This window comes from Vollenhovia emeryi, unplaced genomic scaffold (genome assembly GCF_000949405.1).
Source record: "Vollenhovia emeryi isolate VEMERY1.0 unplaced genomic scaffold, V.emery_V1.0 DF939454.1, whole genome shotgun sequence".
In the NCBI taxonomy this organism is placed as follows: Eukaryota; Metazoa; Arthropoda; class Insecta; order Hymenoptera; family Formicidae; genus Vollenhovia; species Vollenhovia emeryi.
Window position 1 is genome coordinate 23,870 of NW_011966912.1, and position 20,743 is coordinate 44,612.

Below are 20,743 nucleotides of genomic sequence, written 5' to 3' on the forward strand. Positions count from 1 at the left end.
ACTGGGTACCGGCGCTGGGCTTACACCCGGAAATGCAAACTTTGGGTCTCCTGCACCGTAGTGCAGCACCGATGGTGCTGTACCCAGAGTTTTTATCTTAGCTCACGTGATCACATTTTAGAAATACAGTTCTAAGTAATTGTAAAGTTCGCCAACAGGTGACGCTTCTTGTCCCTTTTCGTTTTACTTGTCGCGAAAAATCTTAATTTTCAAGTTTTGTAACTTATTCATGAGAAAATGCTTATAATTATTATATTATTATTTTTATAAGTATATGTATATAACATTTTTTTATAAGTTTTTAAACAATGCTTATAAAGCTCTCGAGATAAGCTACAAGAACATGTAATAAAAAAATATATTCCGTTAAAAAAATTAAAGGTGACTTTCGCGTGATCTTGACAATTATTCAAGGTCTTACTTAAAATCCTACATGTTTTGTATGAAACGCTTTCTTCAAAAATGTTTATTTTTCAAAATAATTAAGAGCTCCGGGACTTTTCGTATACCCGGTATATGTATGCTTTCACTCAGTGAGAACACTAAAGTCGAATCGACGTCGAATCGACGTCAATGGGGTCAAAACTGCGTCCCTACCGTCAGTTTTCGAAAATAATTAAAAGTTTCGAAACATTATTTTTGGTATTAAATTACTACGTTCAACGTTGTGAATACTTTTAACATCTTATTAGAGAGAACTGTCAAGTTTCAGTTGTTTGGTGGAAACGACGTCAAAACAACGTCGAAACGACGTACATAAAATCGATAAGAGACAGATAATATGAGGATACATGTAATTATAACAAATATTATAGTAATTTAGGAAGAGATAGACATATGTATGTATTTGTCTCTTTCTGGACATGTCCTTATATATCTGTCGGTTTATACGCGTGCAACTCCTTCTATTACCACACTAATCCATTCTATATATGGATATATAACATAAACGTACACATGCAAATCTCTGTATCTAAAATCAACGTAAATTTGACCTGATCTAAAGCTCTAAAGCATATTGCCAGAGACAATATTTCACGTCACCTTGGATCTTATTTCGACGTCGAAAAGAGGTGTTTCTTGTGACCAAATTTACGTAATTTCGACCAGGGTTTTCGACGTCATTTCGACGTCAACATTTCGATATTTCGATATTTCGTCAAAATGACGTCTTTTCGACTTTATATTTCCCACTGGGCATTGTATGTACTTATAATGTAATTAATCATATACATATATAAAGAGTTTATAAATATTATATATTTAGAATTAAGTACAATGAAAGGGGCTCAGAGCCTGAACGGGATTGCAATATTCCAGTCAGAAATGACTCGTCGATCGACGAGTCATTTCTAACTGTCCAGACAACACGCATGTCTAAACGACGTCTTAAAGACGTTTTAAAAGAGACGTCTTTAAGACTTTAATAAAAGACGTCCAGAAGACGCCAGAGAAAAGTCTTAAGACATTGTCAAAAAGATGTCTTTATGATGTCTTATAAAAATGTCTTGAAGACCTTTTTAGAAAGACGTCTTTATGATGTCTTAGAAAGCTATCTTTAGACTAGAACAAAATATCGATTATGTGTCATATAGCGTTTGTAATATAATTTTTAAATAAGTGTCATTAATGAAAACTGCAGAGGTTGCATTTATGTGCAAACATTGTAAAAGGTAAGGTAAACATTGTAAAAGTACGTATAATAAGAATATATATATATATCCCTAATGAAAAGAGTCATTTTGACCGAGAAATGCGTTCTTGGTCGCGCGGTATTGGCCGCGTTCAGCAGACACAACTGTTGAGTGAGCGCTCAGTATGATTGGTTAATACTTTTAGATCCAGCCAATCATATTAAGAAATTGTTGAGCGCTCACTCAACAGTTGTGTCTGCTGAACGCAGCCATTATTGCCGCTTTTCCGCGATGCCGATTGGTCGGTCGGCTGTTTCGAAATCGCGTCGCGAGAATTTCGCTGGTTGAAGTGCGTTGCGTTTGCGCGCGGCATGACATGTGACGATTTGAATCGTGTCGTCCGAGGTTAGCAGAACGGAGAAAGGGACGAAAATGACGTTGCTAAAACTATATAGTTGGCAGATCATTGCGTCCATCAATAGTAGTCATTGCAACAGCAGACAAAAAACTTTATAAAGAAAATTACATTAAATGATACAATAATTTCTAAAATAAAGATAACTGCAACTAAATTAAATTTAACGCTCACTGTTTCAAGCATTTATGTACATAATATTGATAAATTCGCCTATCATTATCTCACTTTTGCTTTTTATTTAGTGGTCAGTGATTATAACTTTGATTATCTTAATATTAAGAATGTGTTTTGTAATGTGATAATGTTATACAAAAGAAACCCATTCCATTAAACAAGTTATAGAGTGCCTAATATGTGGAAGTTTAGGGAAACATATCAGAATCACTATCAGAAATAATTCTCGAAACTGATTGGCAATGGCTTGTGGATAGTTATGTCAAAATTGAAAAAGACCGAATTAATTATTGCAAACAAAATAAAAAACAATTACGAGCTGAGACTTATCAAGAATTAATTGATTATTTGTCAAACTCTACCAATAATAACGATGCTCATATTGGAAAAATGATTATACTTCCGTCAACGTTTGTGGGATCACCGCGTAATATGATGCAAAATTATCAAGATGCGATGGTTATCGTTCGAAAATATGGAAAACCAGATTTATTTATTACCATGACTTGTAATCCGAATAAATAAATAATAAATAAATAAATAAATAATAAATGTTTGAAACACTTTCCAAAACCATTTCAACCTGAGACAACTATGGATGAAGATGGTTATCCGCAATATCGTCGAAGAAATAATGGATTGTTATATGAGAGACCTGGACGTTACGTTCTTGATAACAGGCATGTTGTTCCATTTAATCTAATACTCTTACTTTTATTTAATAGTCATATTAATATTGAAATAGTTTCGAGTATACGCTTTGTAAAAGAAAATATATATATACATTTATAAAGGTCATGATGCTGCGTCTGTAATTATTAAAGAAAACATAGATAAAACAATAATACATGACAAATTGAGGACTTTATTGAAACTCGTTATGTCAGACTGGTGGAAGCAAGTTGGCGCATTTTAAACCTTTACAAAAAGAAAGTCATGCAATATTTCGTTTACCAATTCATTTACCAAACGAACATAGTATAATAATTGATGATAATATTAATAATGATGCAATAAGATCTGCTGCAGAACGAGTAACAATGTTGTTAGATTATTTTGAGTTAAATGCTCGAGATGAGGAAGCAAAACAATATTTATATAGTGATATTCCATCTCATTATGTATTTAAAAAAGTTACAAATAACGGAAAAATCATTAATCGCTGGGAAAAACGTCAAAGATATTTTGATTGTATTGGTCGTATGTATTTTGTCAGTCCGTCTCAGATAGAATTGTTTCATTTACGTATACTTTTACTACATGTTAAAGGAGCAATGAATTTTAAAAAATTAAGAACAGTTAATAACGAAATACATCCAACTTTCACCGCCGCATGTTTAGCATTAGGACTCATAGAAGATGATGAAGAATGGTATCGTGCTATGAACGAAGCAAGAGTTTGGATGATGCCAAGACGACTTCGTAATTTATTCGTACGAATTTTAATTCACTGTCAACCAATTCATCCAAAAAATTTATGGGACGAATTTAAAAAAGATACGTCCGAAGATTATATAAGACATTATGGACTCACAATAGGAATTAAAAAAGCTGATAAGTATATTGTTAATTTGCTTCAAGCGGAAGAATCAAATATTGTTAATTTTCCTGAAATGGAAGAAGTAATAGAAGAACAAGAAATAGATAATGGAGAACAAATTCAAGAAGATTTATCAATAGGTGTGCGACAATATGGACAATTAAATATAGAGCAAAAAGAAATTGTTGATATTATTTTAGCAGTAACAACAGCTAACAATAATAATGATACTTGTTTTTATATCGATGTGCCAGGTGGTTCTGGTAAAACTTTTATTTATACGACTTTATATTATTTACTTAAAAAAAAAGTAGTGAATACCATGGCATTTACTGGTATTGCTGCAACATTACTTCCAAATGGAAGAACGGTACATAAAGTTTTTGGATTACCTGTACCTCTTTTTAATGATTCTACATCAAATATTAAAGTGCAATCTAAAGAAGCTGATAAAGTAAAACTTGTGGATGTTTTTATTTTGGACGAAGCTCCTATGGCGCCGCGTTATGTATTAGAAATAATGGATCGAACATTACGTGATATAATGCAAAATGATTTATATTTTGGTGGAAAAATTATGCTTCTCGGTGGAGATTTTAGACAATTATTACCTGTAAAAGAAAGAGCTACACGTTGTGAAATTATAAATTTATCTATAAAATATAGTATCTTATGGAAACAATTCAAAATATTTTCATTAACGGAAAATATAAGAGCTTCACCACAGGAAAGAGAATTTGCACAATTTTTATTAGATTTAGGTAATGGTATTTTAAACGATCTGATAATATTCAAATTCCAGAAAGATGTATAGCAAATGTTAATTCGGTTATGATAAAAGAAACGTACGGGGACATTATAACTCATAAACGATATAAATCTATTGCTAATCATGTTATATTGTCTGCAAGAAATATTGATGTTAACGAAATAAATGAAAAAGTAGTAATTTATTGGATGAAACGACAGAGAGAGTTTATACAAGTGTAGATACTCCTGAAACTACTGGTAATAACAAGGATATATATGAAGTAATTTTGACAGAATATCTTAACTCTTTAAATCCAACATGTCTTCCACCACATGAATTACGCTTGAGAAAGTATTCAGTTGTTATGCTTATTAGAAATCTCAATATTAGTGAAGGTTTGTGTAATGGTACTAGACTGTTAGTTTTGGATTTAGATAATAATTTATTACGATGTAAAATTGTATCAGGTAATAAGATTGGAGAGATTGTTTTTCTTAATCGTATTACTTTATACTGTGAAAATATATATCCGTTTACTTTCAAAAGAAGACAGTTTCCAGTAAAACTAGCATTTGCTATGACTATTAATAAATCACAAGGACAGACTTTCGAAAAAGTTGCAGTGGATCTTTATAAAGATGTTTTCAATCATGGACAACTATACGTTGCATTATCACGAGTACCTTTTTGGGATTCGTTGAAAGTTTATTTTGAGAATTTTACAAAAAATCTTACAAAAAATGAATGAGGAATCAACAGATATATACTATAAAAATATAATTGAAAAATATGAAAATCATGATTGTCAAAAATACTCAGCTGTTTGTCTGGCTGAATTCACAGCAAATTGGGAGGAGAAAAGGATTAATTACAGAAGTGAAAATGATGATGATTATAATGAAGATAGTGAAATAAAATATAGAAAAAAATGAAAATTATTAGATTTCGAAGATACAAATTGCAAGAAGATCGATATAATTATTACAGAGAACAGGTTTTACTGTTCTGGCCATGGAAAAATGAAACAGAGGATGTAGAAACACAAGGTTGTGAAAGAATTTATATCGAAAATATTCATATAATTAAGGGAAATAGAAAAAAATTTCTCTGTGATAGGTGATGTAGAAATTGACAATGCCTTGGCTCAAGCTCAAATAGATCAACGAGATATAGAAGATGAGGAGATCGAATCTTTTATGAAAACAAAAATAACCAAAGATCAAGAGATAGATATATTTAGTCAAACAGGTGCAGCCGATTGTACAAAAAAAAAAGGAAAATAACTAGTCCCCCACAAATAACAAAGGAAGAAATGATGAGTAGTCTTTGTAAATTAAACGACATGCAAAGGGAAATTACAATGCACGTTTTACATTGTTTGGCAACTGGAATTTTACCAATTAGATTGTACATTAGTGGCTCTGCAGGTGTTGGAAAGAGCACAGTTATCAACGCGATTTATCAGTTGTTAATGAATTACTTTGATGAGACACCTGGTAAAAAGAACAATTCGCTAAAAATATTATTATGTGCACCCTCCGGAAAAGCAGTATTTCTAATAGGTGGCGTAACGTTACACACTGCTTTTGCATTACCCATAACACAGTACGGAGGACAAATACCAGAACTGTCAGCGGATATTGCGAATACACTTCGAGAAAACTTAATCGAATTAAAATTATTAATTATAGATGAAATATCAATGGTGGGACTATGTTTAGTCGAGTCGATACAAGATTAAGACAAATTATGGGTTTTAATAGAAGCTTTGGTGGAGTTTCTGTAGTAGTAGTTGGTGAAATTTATCAATTACCACCGGTTATGGATAATTCGATATATCTTTCTCCAAAATCTAGTATGTTAACTATTTTTTCTGAAAATGTTCTATGGAATGAATTTGAATTATTTGAGTTGACGGAAATAATGAGACAAAGAGAAGATAAAACATTTATAGAGGCCCTTAACAACGTTGCAAGAGGAATAATGTCTGATAGTGATATTGTTCTTATTAAATCAAGAGAAACGACAGAAGAAGATGTTCCAAAAGATGCAATCAGATTATATGCTGAAAATCGCTTGGTTGATAGTTTTAACAAAATAAAAATTGATTCAATAGAAGGAATAGCTTATGAATCTATAGCCAAAGACTCTATTTTAGGAAAAGTTAATAGTAAATTGAGAAACAAATTACTGACATCATTAAAAAATAAAAAAGAACAGAATGTGGAGGCTTGTCATAAAAAATTACTTAAAAAATTGGTATCAACTACATGATAACATGTAATATAGATGTTGAAGATGGTCTAGTTAACGGAGCTTGTGGCAAATTGAAGAATACATATAACGTTTAAACCAGAAACAGATGAACCAATCAAAATATGATTAACTTTCAATAATGATAGAGTTGGTGTAGAATATCGGAGACCATACTTGAGTATATGATCGAAAATCATTTGGGAATGTCTTTGGTTCCGCTTTCACCACTTTCTGTTGTATTGAACATCAATGAAAGAATGGAGTATCAAATCGTGAGGCAACAATTTCCCATTACGCCTGCCGAGGCTTTGACAATTTTCCCCAAATTTTTGTTTAATTCATTTATAATAATAATTTGGTGTAGTTAAGCGGAGCTTGTCATGCAGAACGACGGAAATAAACCTCAGGATGAGGCTTCGGCCTCTGGGGTAGCGAAGACTACCGAGGTTATTAAGAAGAAACCGTTTATTGCGAAAAAGCGAGGGCCTCAACAACAGAAGAAGACGGTAATTAATACATTACCTAAACTTTCGACGTTAGATCCTAGTGTTAAGCCGACACCCAAGAACCTAGCTGAAAAACCATCTCACCCTAGGAATGACCCGATGTGGGTCGACTTCGACGCGAACGGATTTGAGGGGTTAGTACCATACAACGCACTAAACGAATTCGCAGTCACTGCTGAAGGGTATATACCTTTAGTGGAACGTCAATACGATGCTCTACAGGCGCTCGATAGAAACTTTACAAAGTTTGTGTCTAAAAGTATGTTTTTGTGGTATGCGTGTGAACATTTATACGCAAGATTTATTACTATTAAAGCATATTCAGGAGACACTACATATGAAGAGACAAAGTTCTTGGATTATATAAAGAGCGAGAATTACCCTCTACCTCAACCCATAGACGAATATTTAAGATCTGTAGGTAATACTAAAGTCATACTAATAAAAGTTAAGGGCAAATATACGAAAAAGTATGTATTGATTTAAGAGAAAATTATCGAATGACTAGGCCAATGCTTTATGTAGCAATCAGTAGAGTGACAAAATTATCAGAATTATACATTCTTGGAAATTTTAGTCCTCCAAAAAAACCATCACCAAATAATCATTTATAATTAGAAATAAAACGTCTAAAAGAGAAGAAGTGTCTTATATTGTCATTTTCAAGAGTTATAAAAAGAAATCAAATAAAAATTATTTACCAGAACGTACAAACATTAAATAAAAATGTTAACTATATAACTTGTGATAAATGGTATAAACAAGCAGATTTATTAATTTTTTCAGAAACACAAACAATCAAAACAGATAATATAATATTTGAGGGATTTAATATTCTTTTTCGAACAGATAATTATACTAAACGTTTTCCAAAAGGAATAATATTGTTACGCTCGCGAAAAATCATGCTCACGGATGGAAAGCGGCGCCCGGTATCGTGGCGGGTTGCCACGGTACCGATGGGCAACTGTTGTTTATTAAGATAATCGATAGATTGGAAGCTTGGCTCTCGAGCCGTGTGGACGTGTTGCTATTGTAATAAAGTTCCTGTTCATCTTATCTGGTGTGTCTCTTTGACGCGTACGTGCCGGCACCCTCGAGAACCGAGTGCGTGATCGGTGAGCGCGGTGACACGGCGATCGGCGAACGCGAAGATGCGCGCGGAGCGTAACAATTTGGGGGCTCGTCCGGGATCCCGGACGAGCGGCGGAGAGTGAGGACGGCCTACGCCACCAGAAAAAAACGCCGCGAGGAGACGACGCCAACGAGCGAGCCGACAAACATAATGGAAATTGCGGCGGTAATGGAAGAGATCCGCCAGATGCGCGAGGAGTAGACGCGCCGGGATCACGACTTCGCGGCGGCGTTGCGTTCCCGAGATGAGGAGCTGCGAGTCTTAAAAGAACAGCTAAGTCGCTCCTATAATACTGCCGTGGGGGACGCGGAGTCGAGTCACGGAGTTACGGGGACGGTCGCGCCGGCTCGGAACGACCGTTTGTCGGGGACGGTGATGCACGCGCGATGCTGGGCTATAAGCTCAAGCCCGATACGTATGACGGGGTAGTACCGATACGCGAGTTTTTCTCACAGTTTGAACTGATCGCGCGCGCGAACGGTTGGGGGACGCCTCGAAAACAGTGGCTCTCGCTTCATGTCTAAGGGGAAAAGCGCGTTCGGTTTTAGAGTCCGTGGAAGACATAACTAACTTGGAGTTTTCTGAATTAAAATCTAAATTAGAGTTGCGTTTTGGGGAAGACCATTTATCTCAAAATTTCTATACACAATTTATAAATCGCAAACAACGATTTGGCGAAGATTTGGCCACGTTCGGTTCAGAATTAGAGAGGCTGTCGCGTCTGGCGTATTCAGAGTGTCCCCATCACGTACGCGATAAAATAGCCTGCGCGCAGTTTGTTTCCGCCATTTGGGACAATTTTGTCAGACGTACCCTGCAATTAGAAGGGGTATCCTCCTTGGGTGTGGCTATTGAGAGGGCAAAGGCCATCGAAATTATCCGGAGGGGAGAAAACTCTCGTAGAGATTACAATTTCAAAGGGAAAAAGAGCGCGTCGGAGGAAAAAGGGCGCGAGATAGACAAAAATGAAAAGTTTGTGGAAAACGGGAAAAGGAAAGGCACCCGAAAAGGGGAATGGCGAGACAGAAAGTCTGCTGCATATCGTCGGGAATGTTGGATATGTGGGAAGACCGGGCATTTCCGGTCTGATTGCTCCGAGGAGAAGGAAAACGCGGTTTAGTTGAACTCTGTGGGGCGGACTCAACTGTAGTAGAAGAATTGCCCCATTAACTAAAGAGAAAGAGGACGGGAATTTGTGCATGCGCGATTTTAATTTTATTGATGATTGTTATGATGTTAAGAGTGTTAAAAGTAAGAATGAATTGTATGATGTTAGATGTAAAAACTTTTGTTATGAAGGAAGACTGAATGGAAAGAATTGTTTCTTTAAGGTCGATACGGGCTCCGATGTTTCCATTGTTAATGCAAAGTTTATTAAAAGTAGAGACTTGAATCTTGAGATAGGAGTCGGCAACCTTAAATATCCCACTGGGGAAAGGGCTCCCACTAAGGGAAAAACTTTGACTGAGGTTCAAATCGGGAAATATTCTTTAGAAATTCCAATGTTCGTAGCTGAGATATATAATGATTGTCTTCTTGGTGTCGATTTTCTTAAAAGGATCAATCTAGTGGATGTTTTTAATTTCGCTTTTTGTGAATCTGAACCAGTTAAAGAAAAGATTATTAATTGTGCTCGGATAGAAAGTTCTTCTGAGAAAGTTCCTTCGTTTTTAAAGGAACTCTTTATTAGAGATTCTCGAAATCTGGATTATAATCAAAGAAATAATTTTGCAGTCTTCCTGAATGAATTTAAGAATGTATTTTCACAGGAGATCGTTGCAGGAAATTGTAACGTTCTCGAGCATGTCATTAATGTTAAAGATTCTTCCCCGATTAAACAGGCCCCTCGTCGAATTCCTTTACAAATGCGTGAAGAGGTAGACAGGACTATTGAGGAAATGAGGAATCGTGGAATAATAGAGGAGTCTCAAAGTCCTTGGATTTCTCCTGCAGTTCTAGTTAGGAAAAAAGATGGAGGATTAAGATTCTGTGTTGATTATCGAAAACTGAATGCTGTAACGGTAAAAGACTCATATCCTCTCCCCAGGATAGACGATATCTTCGATCAATTATCAGGTAACGTGTGGTTTACCACAATAGATTTAAAAAGCGGTTACTAGCAAGTCAAAATTCGTTCAGAAGACAGAGAGAAAACTGCCTTCTCAATAGGAAGAGGGCTGTGGCAATTTACCATTATGCCTTTCGGACTGTGTAATGCCCCTGCAACGTTTGAACGACTTATGGAAAAAGTTTTACGAAAATTTTTGACAAAGATTTGTTTGGTATATCTGGACGACGTAATAGTCTTCGGTAAGACTTTCGATGAGATGTTAAAAAATTTAAAATTAATTTTTGAAAGAATTGAAGAAGTAAATTTAAAAGTAAACCCGGAAAAATGTGTGTTTTTCTCTAAAAATGTTAAGTATTTGGGTCATGTTATTTCGAAAGAGGGCATTACTACTGATCCTGAAAAAATTATGGCAGTAAAAGACTGGCCAGTATCGCATACCAAGAAACAGTTACGTAGTTTTCTTGGTTTTTGCTCATATTATCGGAAGTTTGTTAAAGGTTTCTCTTCTGTTGCGAAACCCCTTTTTGTGCTCACAGAAGATAAAACTAGGTTTTCTTGGGGAAAGGAACCCCATAAGGCCTTTAACGAATTGAAACATGTTTTGTCTTCTTCACCCATTCTCTCTTTTCCAAAAGGGAACGAAGAACTAATTTTAGATACTGACGCCTCAAACATTGGTATAGGCGCAGTCCTATCTCAGAAACAAGAAGGAAAGGATTATAGCTTATTTTAGTCGTGTTCTTAGTGAAGCAGAAAGAAATTATTGTGTAACTCGCCGCGAACTCTTGGCGATAGTTGATTCAGTGAAATCTTTCAGACATTACTTACTAGGACGGAAGTTTTTCATTCGTATAGATCATATCTCGTTAAGATGGCTTATGTCTTTTAAGGATTTAGAAGGCCAGCTAGCCCGTTGGTTAGAAAGACTTCAACGTTATGATTTCGAGATTATTTATCGGAAAGGACTTTTACACGGAAACGCAGATGGGCTTTCAAGACGGCTATGCGAATCAATTGGATGCAACTATTGCACTAAAATCGAAAAGAAAACTGCCCATGAGCCCGAAAAGATTGTAGTACGAATTGTCATCCCCGAAAGAAGCCAACTGGAATGGCGTAAGGACCAGAGAGAGGATCCAGACTTGGCGATAGTCGTTTCTGGAAAGGAGGCTGGAAGCGCCCACCATGTTTGGATTCCTCTCCAAAGAATACTTCTAGCCGAATTTATAGGCTATATTGGGATGCTCTCTGCCTTAAAGACGGGGTCTTGTATAATATAAGAAGTGGTACGCCCCGAACCTAAAGACTTCAATAATGCAATTGGTAGTCCCACGTAGCCGTGTAAAGGAGATTCTTGAACAGGCTCACGATTCTCCTTCAGGTGGTCATTTCGGAATCAATAAGACTCTGGATAAAATCAGGAAAAGATTTTTCTGGGCAACTTGCAAACAAGATGTTGAAGAATGGTGTCGTTCTTGCATGGTTTGTACATCAAGAAAGGGTCCTTTAGGAAAAGGAAAGCCTCCTTTACAAATTTACAACGTTAATTCTCCTTTTGAAAGGGTGCAAATGGATATTTTGGGCCCTTTACCTTATACTACCTCTGGTAATAGGTATTTACTTGTCATTGTGGATTGCTTCACTAAGTGGGTGGAAGCTTTTCCAGTAAGAAATATTCGAGCTAAAACTGTTGCGGAGATTTTTGCGGAGATATGGTGTTCCTTCTGAGGTCCACACAGATCAAGGAAAAAATTTTGATTCGAAATTGTTTTCAGAGGTGATGGAAATTTTGGGAATAAAGAAAACAAGAACTACAGCTCTTCATCCACAATCTGATGGTCAAGTGGAACGACAGCACCAGACCATAACCAACTTTTTAGCAAAATACATTTCGTCTAATCAGAAGGACTGGGATCGTTGGATTCCCATGTTTCTCTTAGCCTATAGAACGTCGAAACACGAAACGACTGGTTTGTCACCTTCAGAACTTTGTTTTGGTCGAGATCTAAAAATGCCTCTGGATCTATTTCGAGGAAGTCCTCCAAATTCTTCTACTGTAACTTCTGGATTCTCAGGTGATTATTTAGAAAATCTTCGAAGGAAATTAGAAGAAATTCATATGGAAGTTAGAAGACGTGTTGACATTGGTTCGTCGCACGTAAAAGTTCGTTATGATCGTCGAGTTAGGCAACTTCATTTTAAAAAAGGACAAAAAGTGTGGTTTTATAATCCTCATAGAATAAAAGGAAAAGCTCCTAAATTGCAGAGAAATTGGGAAGGGCCATACTCTATAGTTAGGAAACTCAGTGACGTTGTATTCTGCATACAAAAGACTCCAAAACATCGGAAGAAAATCGTACATGCCGATAGGTTAGCTTCTTTTAGAGAAAGAGAGGGATTTAATTAAAAGTAGAATCCACGTAAGGAGAATGAATGGTCTATGTGAATGTATGACTAAATTTAATCATTCGTTTTGTTTCATATTTGCTGTTTTGTTTTGTTGTTCTTTATCTTTCAGGCCGTCAGAACTGCAAGATTTTCTTGAAGATGGTCCATGTTCTACGGCGCTGTAATTCTTCCTTCGTGGGAGGAAATCGTTTTTTTTATAAAAAGAAGACTGCCCCGCCCGTGGTTGTTTTGATCCCGTAGTTTTTCCCACGTGGCTTTAAGCAAATGCAGGGGCAGGGACTCGGGGAGCCTGAAAAGGCGCTGGGTCCACGGGAAGAATTCCCCCCCCCCCTTGTCTGAAGACTTACAAGAGGTCGACTTCGAGTGACGATATTTTCAGCTTCGTCGTCGTTGTCGTCGCCATCGTGGACGTCATCATCGTCGTCGTCAAGATAGCTTTCGGAAAACAACATCAAAAAAAGGACGGATTTTTATTTTGCGATGCAGTTCCACAAGAGAGAAGACTGCCGTGGGAAGGAGTCGCCCTGGATCCGGTGGGGGGAGACTGATCACCTTCCCCAGGAAAATCCGGTTGGAGACTATCCCGTAGGGAAGAAGGACTGGAGTCCTGTCTTGCCCCTGGAGTCTTCAAGAAAATTGTCGGAGAACTGTTCCCCCTCTGATTGTCGGGACGACAATCTGGAGAGGAGGGGGCAGTGTTACGCTCGCGAAGAATCATGCTCACGGATGGAAAGCGGCGCCCGGTATCGTGGCGGGTTGCCACGGTACCGATGGGCAACTGTTGTTTATTAAGATAATCGATAGATCGGAAACTTGGCTCTCGAGCCGTGTGGACGTGTTTGCTATTGTAATAAAGTTCCTGTTTATCTTATCTGGTGTGTCTCTTTGACGCGTACGTGCCGGCACCCTCGAGAACCGAGTGCGTGATCGGTGAGCGCGGTGACACGGCGATCGGCGAACGCGAAGACGCGCGCGGAGCGTAACAATATGCTTTATTAAAAAAGAACTGAATGCATCTATTGATGAACATGTACAAAAAGATGAGATATTATAAATGGGCAACATCGTCAGGTTGACTTAATTCACATAATCTTAAATGAGGTGAAAATTATTACCGGTTATAAGTCTCCGGCAGTATCTAGAATTATGTTTATACATGAATTAAATAATATTTTAGGCAAGCCAATAGGTAATAAAAAATTACAATAGGTGACTTTAATTACGACTCATATAATGAGGGAGGTGTTTTAGAAAAATATTTAAATCAATTAAAATTTAAACGTGCACTGAGCACAAAAGTCAATAACAAAGTTCAATACACAGACAGATAATGTATTATTCATCTCGGAAGGATCATTAGATTATACAGCTGAAGTATACGAAACTTATTTTTCAGATCATGAACCTATATTCATTGACTTAAACAAGCAGAATATGAAAACATTATCAAGACTATATAATTATGTTTGAAAACCTCATAAAAGAAAATTCTTCAAACAATGTAAATATATTTCAAGAAAAATCAATCAATGTAAGCACAGGAGATGCCAATATGACACACATGAAAGGAATTGTAAAATTAGATGATGAATTTGATTAGAATAATGTAAAACTATCAAATAACTTTAAAAAAAAAAGTCTGATTCGGAATTATCTTTGGGACATGATCTTGAAGACATTCGTAACGAAATTGAACAAATAAATCCCCTCGATCTACTATCTTCCAATCAAATTATAGATACAGTACGAATGTTAAAAGTCATTCAAGGTCGTTGAAAGTCAATTACAATGGAAAACAATTTACTTCAAGGAACCGTTCGAAATATTTCGGTGACATTTTTTTTGAAAATACATCATTTTCTTAAAAATTAGTTGCCATACTTTGGCTTAACCGTGTAATATGTGTATATACAGGATGAGTTTTCTAAATTCACACATTTAAATATATAATATTAAATAATATTAAATAAGTAAATCGGCCGCTATGATTTAAAATCAATCGAACAGATGTGAATAAATGCCAAATGACGGCCCAGCATGATCTTTTTGCTTTTTAATAATTTTTCCCAGTGAATATTTTCCAAATCTGAACCTTGAATTCACATATTAAATCGATGATAATCAGCATCGCGGAAAAGCGGCAACAATACTTCGAGAAATGCGACTAATCGACTTACATGTCTTCTTTGGAAGTGGATTTGAATTTAACGACTTTTGATATTGCTAGATTCATGTTATATATCATTCAAGAACTGTACATATTTCTTTCATTCATTTCTCGAAAATATAACACGCTTTTGTGAAACGTAACGTGCTACTAACAGTGTGCATACGGGAGCGCGAATGGAGGATCACAAAAGTTTTGAGGATATTCAAGAAAGTAATTTTAAAAAAGAATTTGCCGTATTTTTTTATTGTGAGGAAAATATAAAAATATTAATATTAATTAAAATATTCCAGTTCCAAATGACGGAATGGATAAAACATTGTTTTTGGTAGCAGAGCGATATGAAATGGAAACGGCTAATAACCGAGAAATAACGGCTAACCAAAATATAAGGGTAAAAGATGAAGAGGAAGAAAGAAAGGAGAAACCTGAAAAATTGATCCGTAATAAGAGCAAGCGCAAACGAGAAGAGAGAGTTTGGGAGAAAGAAAGTTTGGGAGATGATTAATTTGTAAAAACAGAAAAGGGAATTAATGTTAACTGTATCATATCGTTAAATGTACATTTTTTATATTTGTGTAATGTATATTATTAAAATGATGCAATGTATTTTCTGCTCAAATAAAGAAAAGAAATGTTACATTGTAAAAGTTACTTTATTATTAAAATGTTGCAATGTATTTTCTAATTTACGTAATGTTAAAATGAAATATCGATTTGAGTAGATAAAAATTCTTTTATGTATTGTTATGCCTGCATCCTGCATCGATTCGCCACCCGTTGAATGCGCGCAAGCTGAAGTTGCGGCGCGGGAATGACCGGTCGTTAAGGACCAACATGTTTATGTTTATTATTGATTTGGAGTGGTCTCTGGGCTTTTCTAGAGAGCAGACGTGTTTCGATTTCTGCAATAAAGAACGTTCGTTTAATTAATCCTCTCTCCCTTTCTTTAACTCGCGGCGCGAAACGCGAGTAAGCGAGTGCGCGGAGTGACTTGTCGACGGAGAGGCTGCGCGTCGACGGAGACGCAACAGTATTAATAAACTTTCGTGGACTGGTGCAAAAAACTCCATTGCAATAGAAAATTCGTATTTTGCTAATATGGTAATTGATAAGTGTACTTGCAATAAGATTATATTTGCCTTCCAATTTCTTCAAACGTTCCTTTCTATTTTATATTATTTGTAAACGAATATGTAACAATATAGGCATTTTTCATGTGAATTCTAACTTGTTAATGGTTTTTTAGAACACTAATATTTTTATTTATCGAAATAGAAATAACTTTCTTATATTTAACCATTAATTAATGTTATGTATACATATACATAGTGTTACGCCCGCGTTTCGGACGCCCGATATGTGGCTTGTTCCATGAATGCCCTGAATGCTGTTCCTGTTGCCATGTTACGGATGTGATATGTTTTTAACAACATTTTATGGAATAATAATTTGGCCCCTGTTTTGAGCAGACGCGTCGAGGTCCGCTCTTGATCATTATAATAAAGCAATCGTTTTCCCTGTGCAAATCGGTCTCTACTTATTTCTGCGTACGCGTGTGAAAGTGATAACGCTAGGAAGGACGGAGCGGATCCGGCGATTTGCGTCCCCGTGCGGAGACGTAACAATAATACTATCCATAGGAATTGTATGTCGTATGAAGGAAAAGAATTAGACTGCGCCATCTCATTGATTACGAAGCACATAAAAAGACTCATGGATACAGCTGAGTCTTCGTTGGAAATACCGACGATGCTAGCCATGTTTGACGAGATAAGCCTCATGCGCGAAGAGCAGGCGCGAGCGCGCGAGGACCAGATGCGGCGCGAGGAGGATTGGCTGGCTTTGTTCCGTCAGCGCCGCGATCGAGAAACACAGCTAAGTCCTTCCAATAATCTTCTTTGAGTATTGTCATTCCGTGCAGACAATAAAATATATATGTAAGTATATTAATAAAGGTAATGACCACAAGCAACCTTCACTGTTTGAAATGAAATGGATGAAGTGAAGAAGTATGTAAATGGATGTTACATAAGTACCTCAGAGGCTTGCTGGAGATTTTTCAATTTTATAATATTATACATGAACGATACCGAGTGTCATGCATTTGGCAGTGCATTTAGAAAAGTGGGCAACAGATCTACTTTACGGAAAACAATATTTGTGAGGTGCTTGAAAATCAAAGAAAAATGTTAACTGCATTCTTTGAACTACGTAAAATGGATAAATTTGGAAAAACGTTACTATATCACGAAGTGCCAGGGTACTATACCTGGAAAAATAATATATTTTTGAGAAGAAAAAGAGGGCAAGATATTGAAGGATATTCTGATATAAAAAAGGATACATCTCTTGGAAGAATTTATATAATTCATCCAAATTAAACAGAGTGTATTTATCTGCAAATGTTATTACACCATGTTGGTGGGCCGACTTCTTTTGAGATGTTGAGAACGATTAACGGAGTAGTTAATCCAACATTCAAAACTGCATGCCAAGAACGAGGACTGTCAGAAAATGATGATTATTGGAAAAACACACTCAAAGATGCCGCATTGTTGAAATTGCCGAGGAGATTAAGAGAATTATTTGCCATTACCCGTGTGGAAATTTGTCTGAGAAAAACTAGTTTGGTCCTAGCGCCTATCCAGTTTTCCTAGTCTAGTTTTCCTAAACAGAAGCTAGACAATTTTGCTTCTTTATGTTCTGGCTACCTTCTGACTAGCTAGTGGCTGTCCAGGTTTTCTCGATACGTATCGGCGCGGCGGCTGCGCTAAGTTCAATTTTCTTACGAATTTACATGTTTTTAACAAATATATAATTTTAACCAGACTTTTTGGGTTTGAGTTTTCGCTGCACTGCAGAGGTTTCGTTTTCGGGTTTACAAGGTTTCCTTGTAAGTGGCAGTGTAATCTTTGTGCTTTATGCATCTTTAAGCATCGATACTCCAAGGCAAAAAGCATTCTAAGCAATGTGGTGTAACGTCGTCACAAGGGAAGCAATTTGCAAATGCCAAAAAGACTTCGTTGACTTTTCAACCGACTTCTGTTTCTCCAATTACATCTTCACCGCAATCGTTCAAACCAGGGTCTTCAGGAGGTGACAATTTTAATTTATGTACCAATAATACTCCGGCTGAATATGGTAATTCGTAACATTGTATTGTTACATTCCTTTCATAAACTTTAGTATACAAAGATTTCAAATACTTATATTTCTTAAATCAAATTCCAATTACAGATTTAAAGTTAATCATTAAAGAAATAAAAAGTATGAAAAATGAACACCGCCACATAATCGCTGGCATTAATAAGCTCCAAGCCACACTAGATGCAGTGTTAACCACAAGTGTAGGACACATTCAAACGCAAATTGAAACTTTTGAAACAAAATATAAATTAAATCTACCACTAAACACATATGAAAAATTTGTTGAATTTGACAATAAAATTTACGAAGATGTTGAATGCCGAATATCTTTTGTAAGTATTGATGTAAGTTTATATTTTAGTACATATGTAAAGATTCCAGAGATACTAAATGTGGTTTTCTTTTTAGAGACAAATGTTAACACAAAAATTTTATCATGAAAAAAGTATCACGAAAAACATTACAGCGATTTAAAAAAAATTTATATCTAAAAATGTAGCATTACAATTTAATACACAAAAAAAATTAATGGAAAATATTTATTTAAAGACACTACCTTTTCCAACTGCTTGCTGAGTATAACATGAAATTAATACAACTTATGAATATAGAAATTGACACACATATAATAATCAAACTAAACACAAAATAATCATTTTGCTTTAAATTTTCAGATGTAATTGATGAAAAATCAGCAAAGCACCTAATACCGCCCACCTCAGACAAGCATTACTTAATACATCTCGGAGCTGTACTATCTAATGTAAAAGATTAGGACATATTGCTTCCTCATCATTGAAGCGTGCAAATTGGAAATTTGCACATTTCTTCCTCATCATTAAAGTAGGCAAATTAGAAATTTGCTCATTGCTTCCATTGTTATGGCTTCCTCATAGAGGAAGCTTTAAGAGAGAAATCTAACTTTACTACGATGTTTCTTGAAAGTATTCAAATTATTCTTATTTCGCTGTTAAAGCTTCCTCTATGAGGAAGCCATAACAATGAAAGCAATGTGCAAATTTCCAATTTGCACGCTTCAATGATGAGGAAGCAATATGCAAATTTCTAATTCGCACACTTTTAAGAAACATCGAAAAAAATTAGATTTCGCTCCTAAACCTTCCTCTATGAGGAAGCCATGTGCAAATTTCTAATTTGCACACTTTACTTTACTTTACTTTTTTCTAATTATATATTATATTGTTCTTCAGTTTTTCAATCCAAATTTCATATATAATTCGTTAAAATATGATTAATTAGTTCTTGAGTTATAGACATTTGAAATTTTTGGAAATCATTATTAAAGAAAATTTGCGATAGTTACACCAACCACAGACATTTCTGTAGGGATATAAGGTTGTATAGTGTATATTAAGTTTATTTAATAGTACATGAAACCAAAGGCCAGAAGATTCGAGAAAGATTCGACGATACTCTATAGACACTCTACACTCACGCGTTACGCTCTCAGATTCTCACTCGCTAAGATCGACCTGCTCTCTTCGCTAGGCCGATCCAGACTGACCCTCTCGTCGCTCGTACGCTTCGCATCTCGGAAAAACGCCTATCACTTGTTTTAAGTTTCTACTGTTTCAGTCGCCGCCATCAATCGACGCCGAAAGTCGCATGTTTTATCAACCATAATGGTACCGCCGCCTCTTACAACGATGCCGCCGTCTCAAGCGAACGAAGTCGGTCTTCTCTACCGATCGTCGCTTCTCTCTCTCTCTCTCTCTCTCTCTCTCTCTCTCTCTCTCTCTCTCTCTTCTTTTTTATTATACTACTCACGCACGCACGCACGCACGCACGCACGCACGCACGTACACAAATACACACATGCACGCACGCACGCACGCACACAAATACACACATGCACGCACGCACGCACACAAATACACACATGCACGCACATACCACGAAGAGAGAGAGAGAGAAGGGTGGGAGACAGAGAGTATATGGGAGGACAATTGGGGGGACAGTATAGAGGAAGGGTAGAGGGAAATAGACGGATAGATAGACGGAGAAGGGAAGCACGTGTAGACAGAGATGACACGACACGCGGGGATAGAGCGAGAGGGAAGTCATAGAACAAGACAGAACCTTTACCTTTCTCTATTAATTTCCTTTTTCCTTTTCCTCCTTTTTGTCTTCTTTTCCTTCTTTTTTCTTCTGAAACGTGACAGTTTGACAACATAAGTCACAGGGAATTAACGTTACTATTAACTTTCGATACACGTAATGTGCAATGACAGACACTCACAAAGTACGCGCAGCGAGACAATCAATCAGCATCGTGGAATAGAACAACTCATTCGACTATTCATATGAAGTTAACATTTTAAACGTAAATAACAAATTTCGTTTGTTATATCAAGTTGGAAAACGAGAAGAAATCGGAGAAAATTAAAAATTTATTCTGTTAAGTAAGTATTATTTTTTCTGTCTCGCTCTCTCGTTCTTTCGCTCGCTCGTTCTCTCGCTGTCTCGCTCTCGCGCTCGCTCGCTCTCTCGCTGTCTCGCTGTCTCGCTCTC

General features: G+C 36.2%; 1 protein-coding gene across 1 annotated transcript; it reads left to right on the plus strand.

Annotated features, from left to right (window-relative positions):
• Nucleotides 1-10,609: 10,609 nt before the first annotated feature.
• LOC105557572 lies at nt 10,610-13,058 on the plus strand. Its single transcript, XM_012004837.1, has 6 exons — nt 10,610-10,724; nt 10,863-11,083; nt 11,376-11,754; nt 11,867-12,091; nt 12,261-12,855; nt 13,004-13,058. The coding sequence occupies exons 1-6, from the start codon at nt 10,610-10,612 to the stop codon at nt 13,056-13,058; spliced, it is 1,590 nt and encodes a 529-aa protein (XP_011860227.1).
• The last annotated feature ends 7,685 nt before the right edge of the window (nt 13,059-20,743 follow it).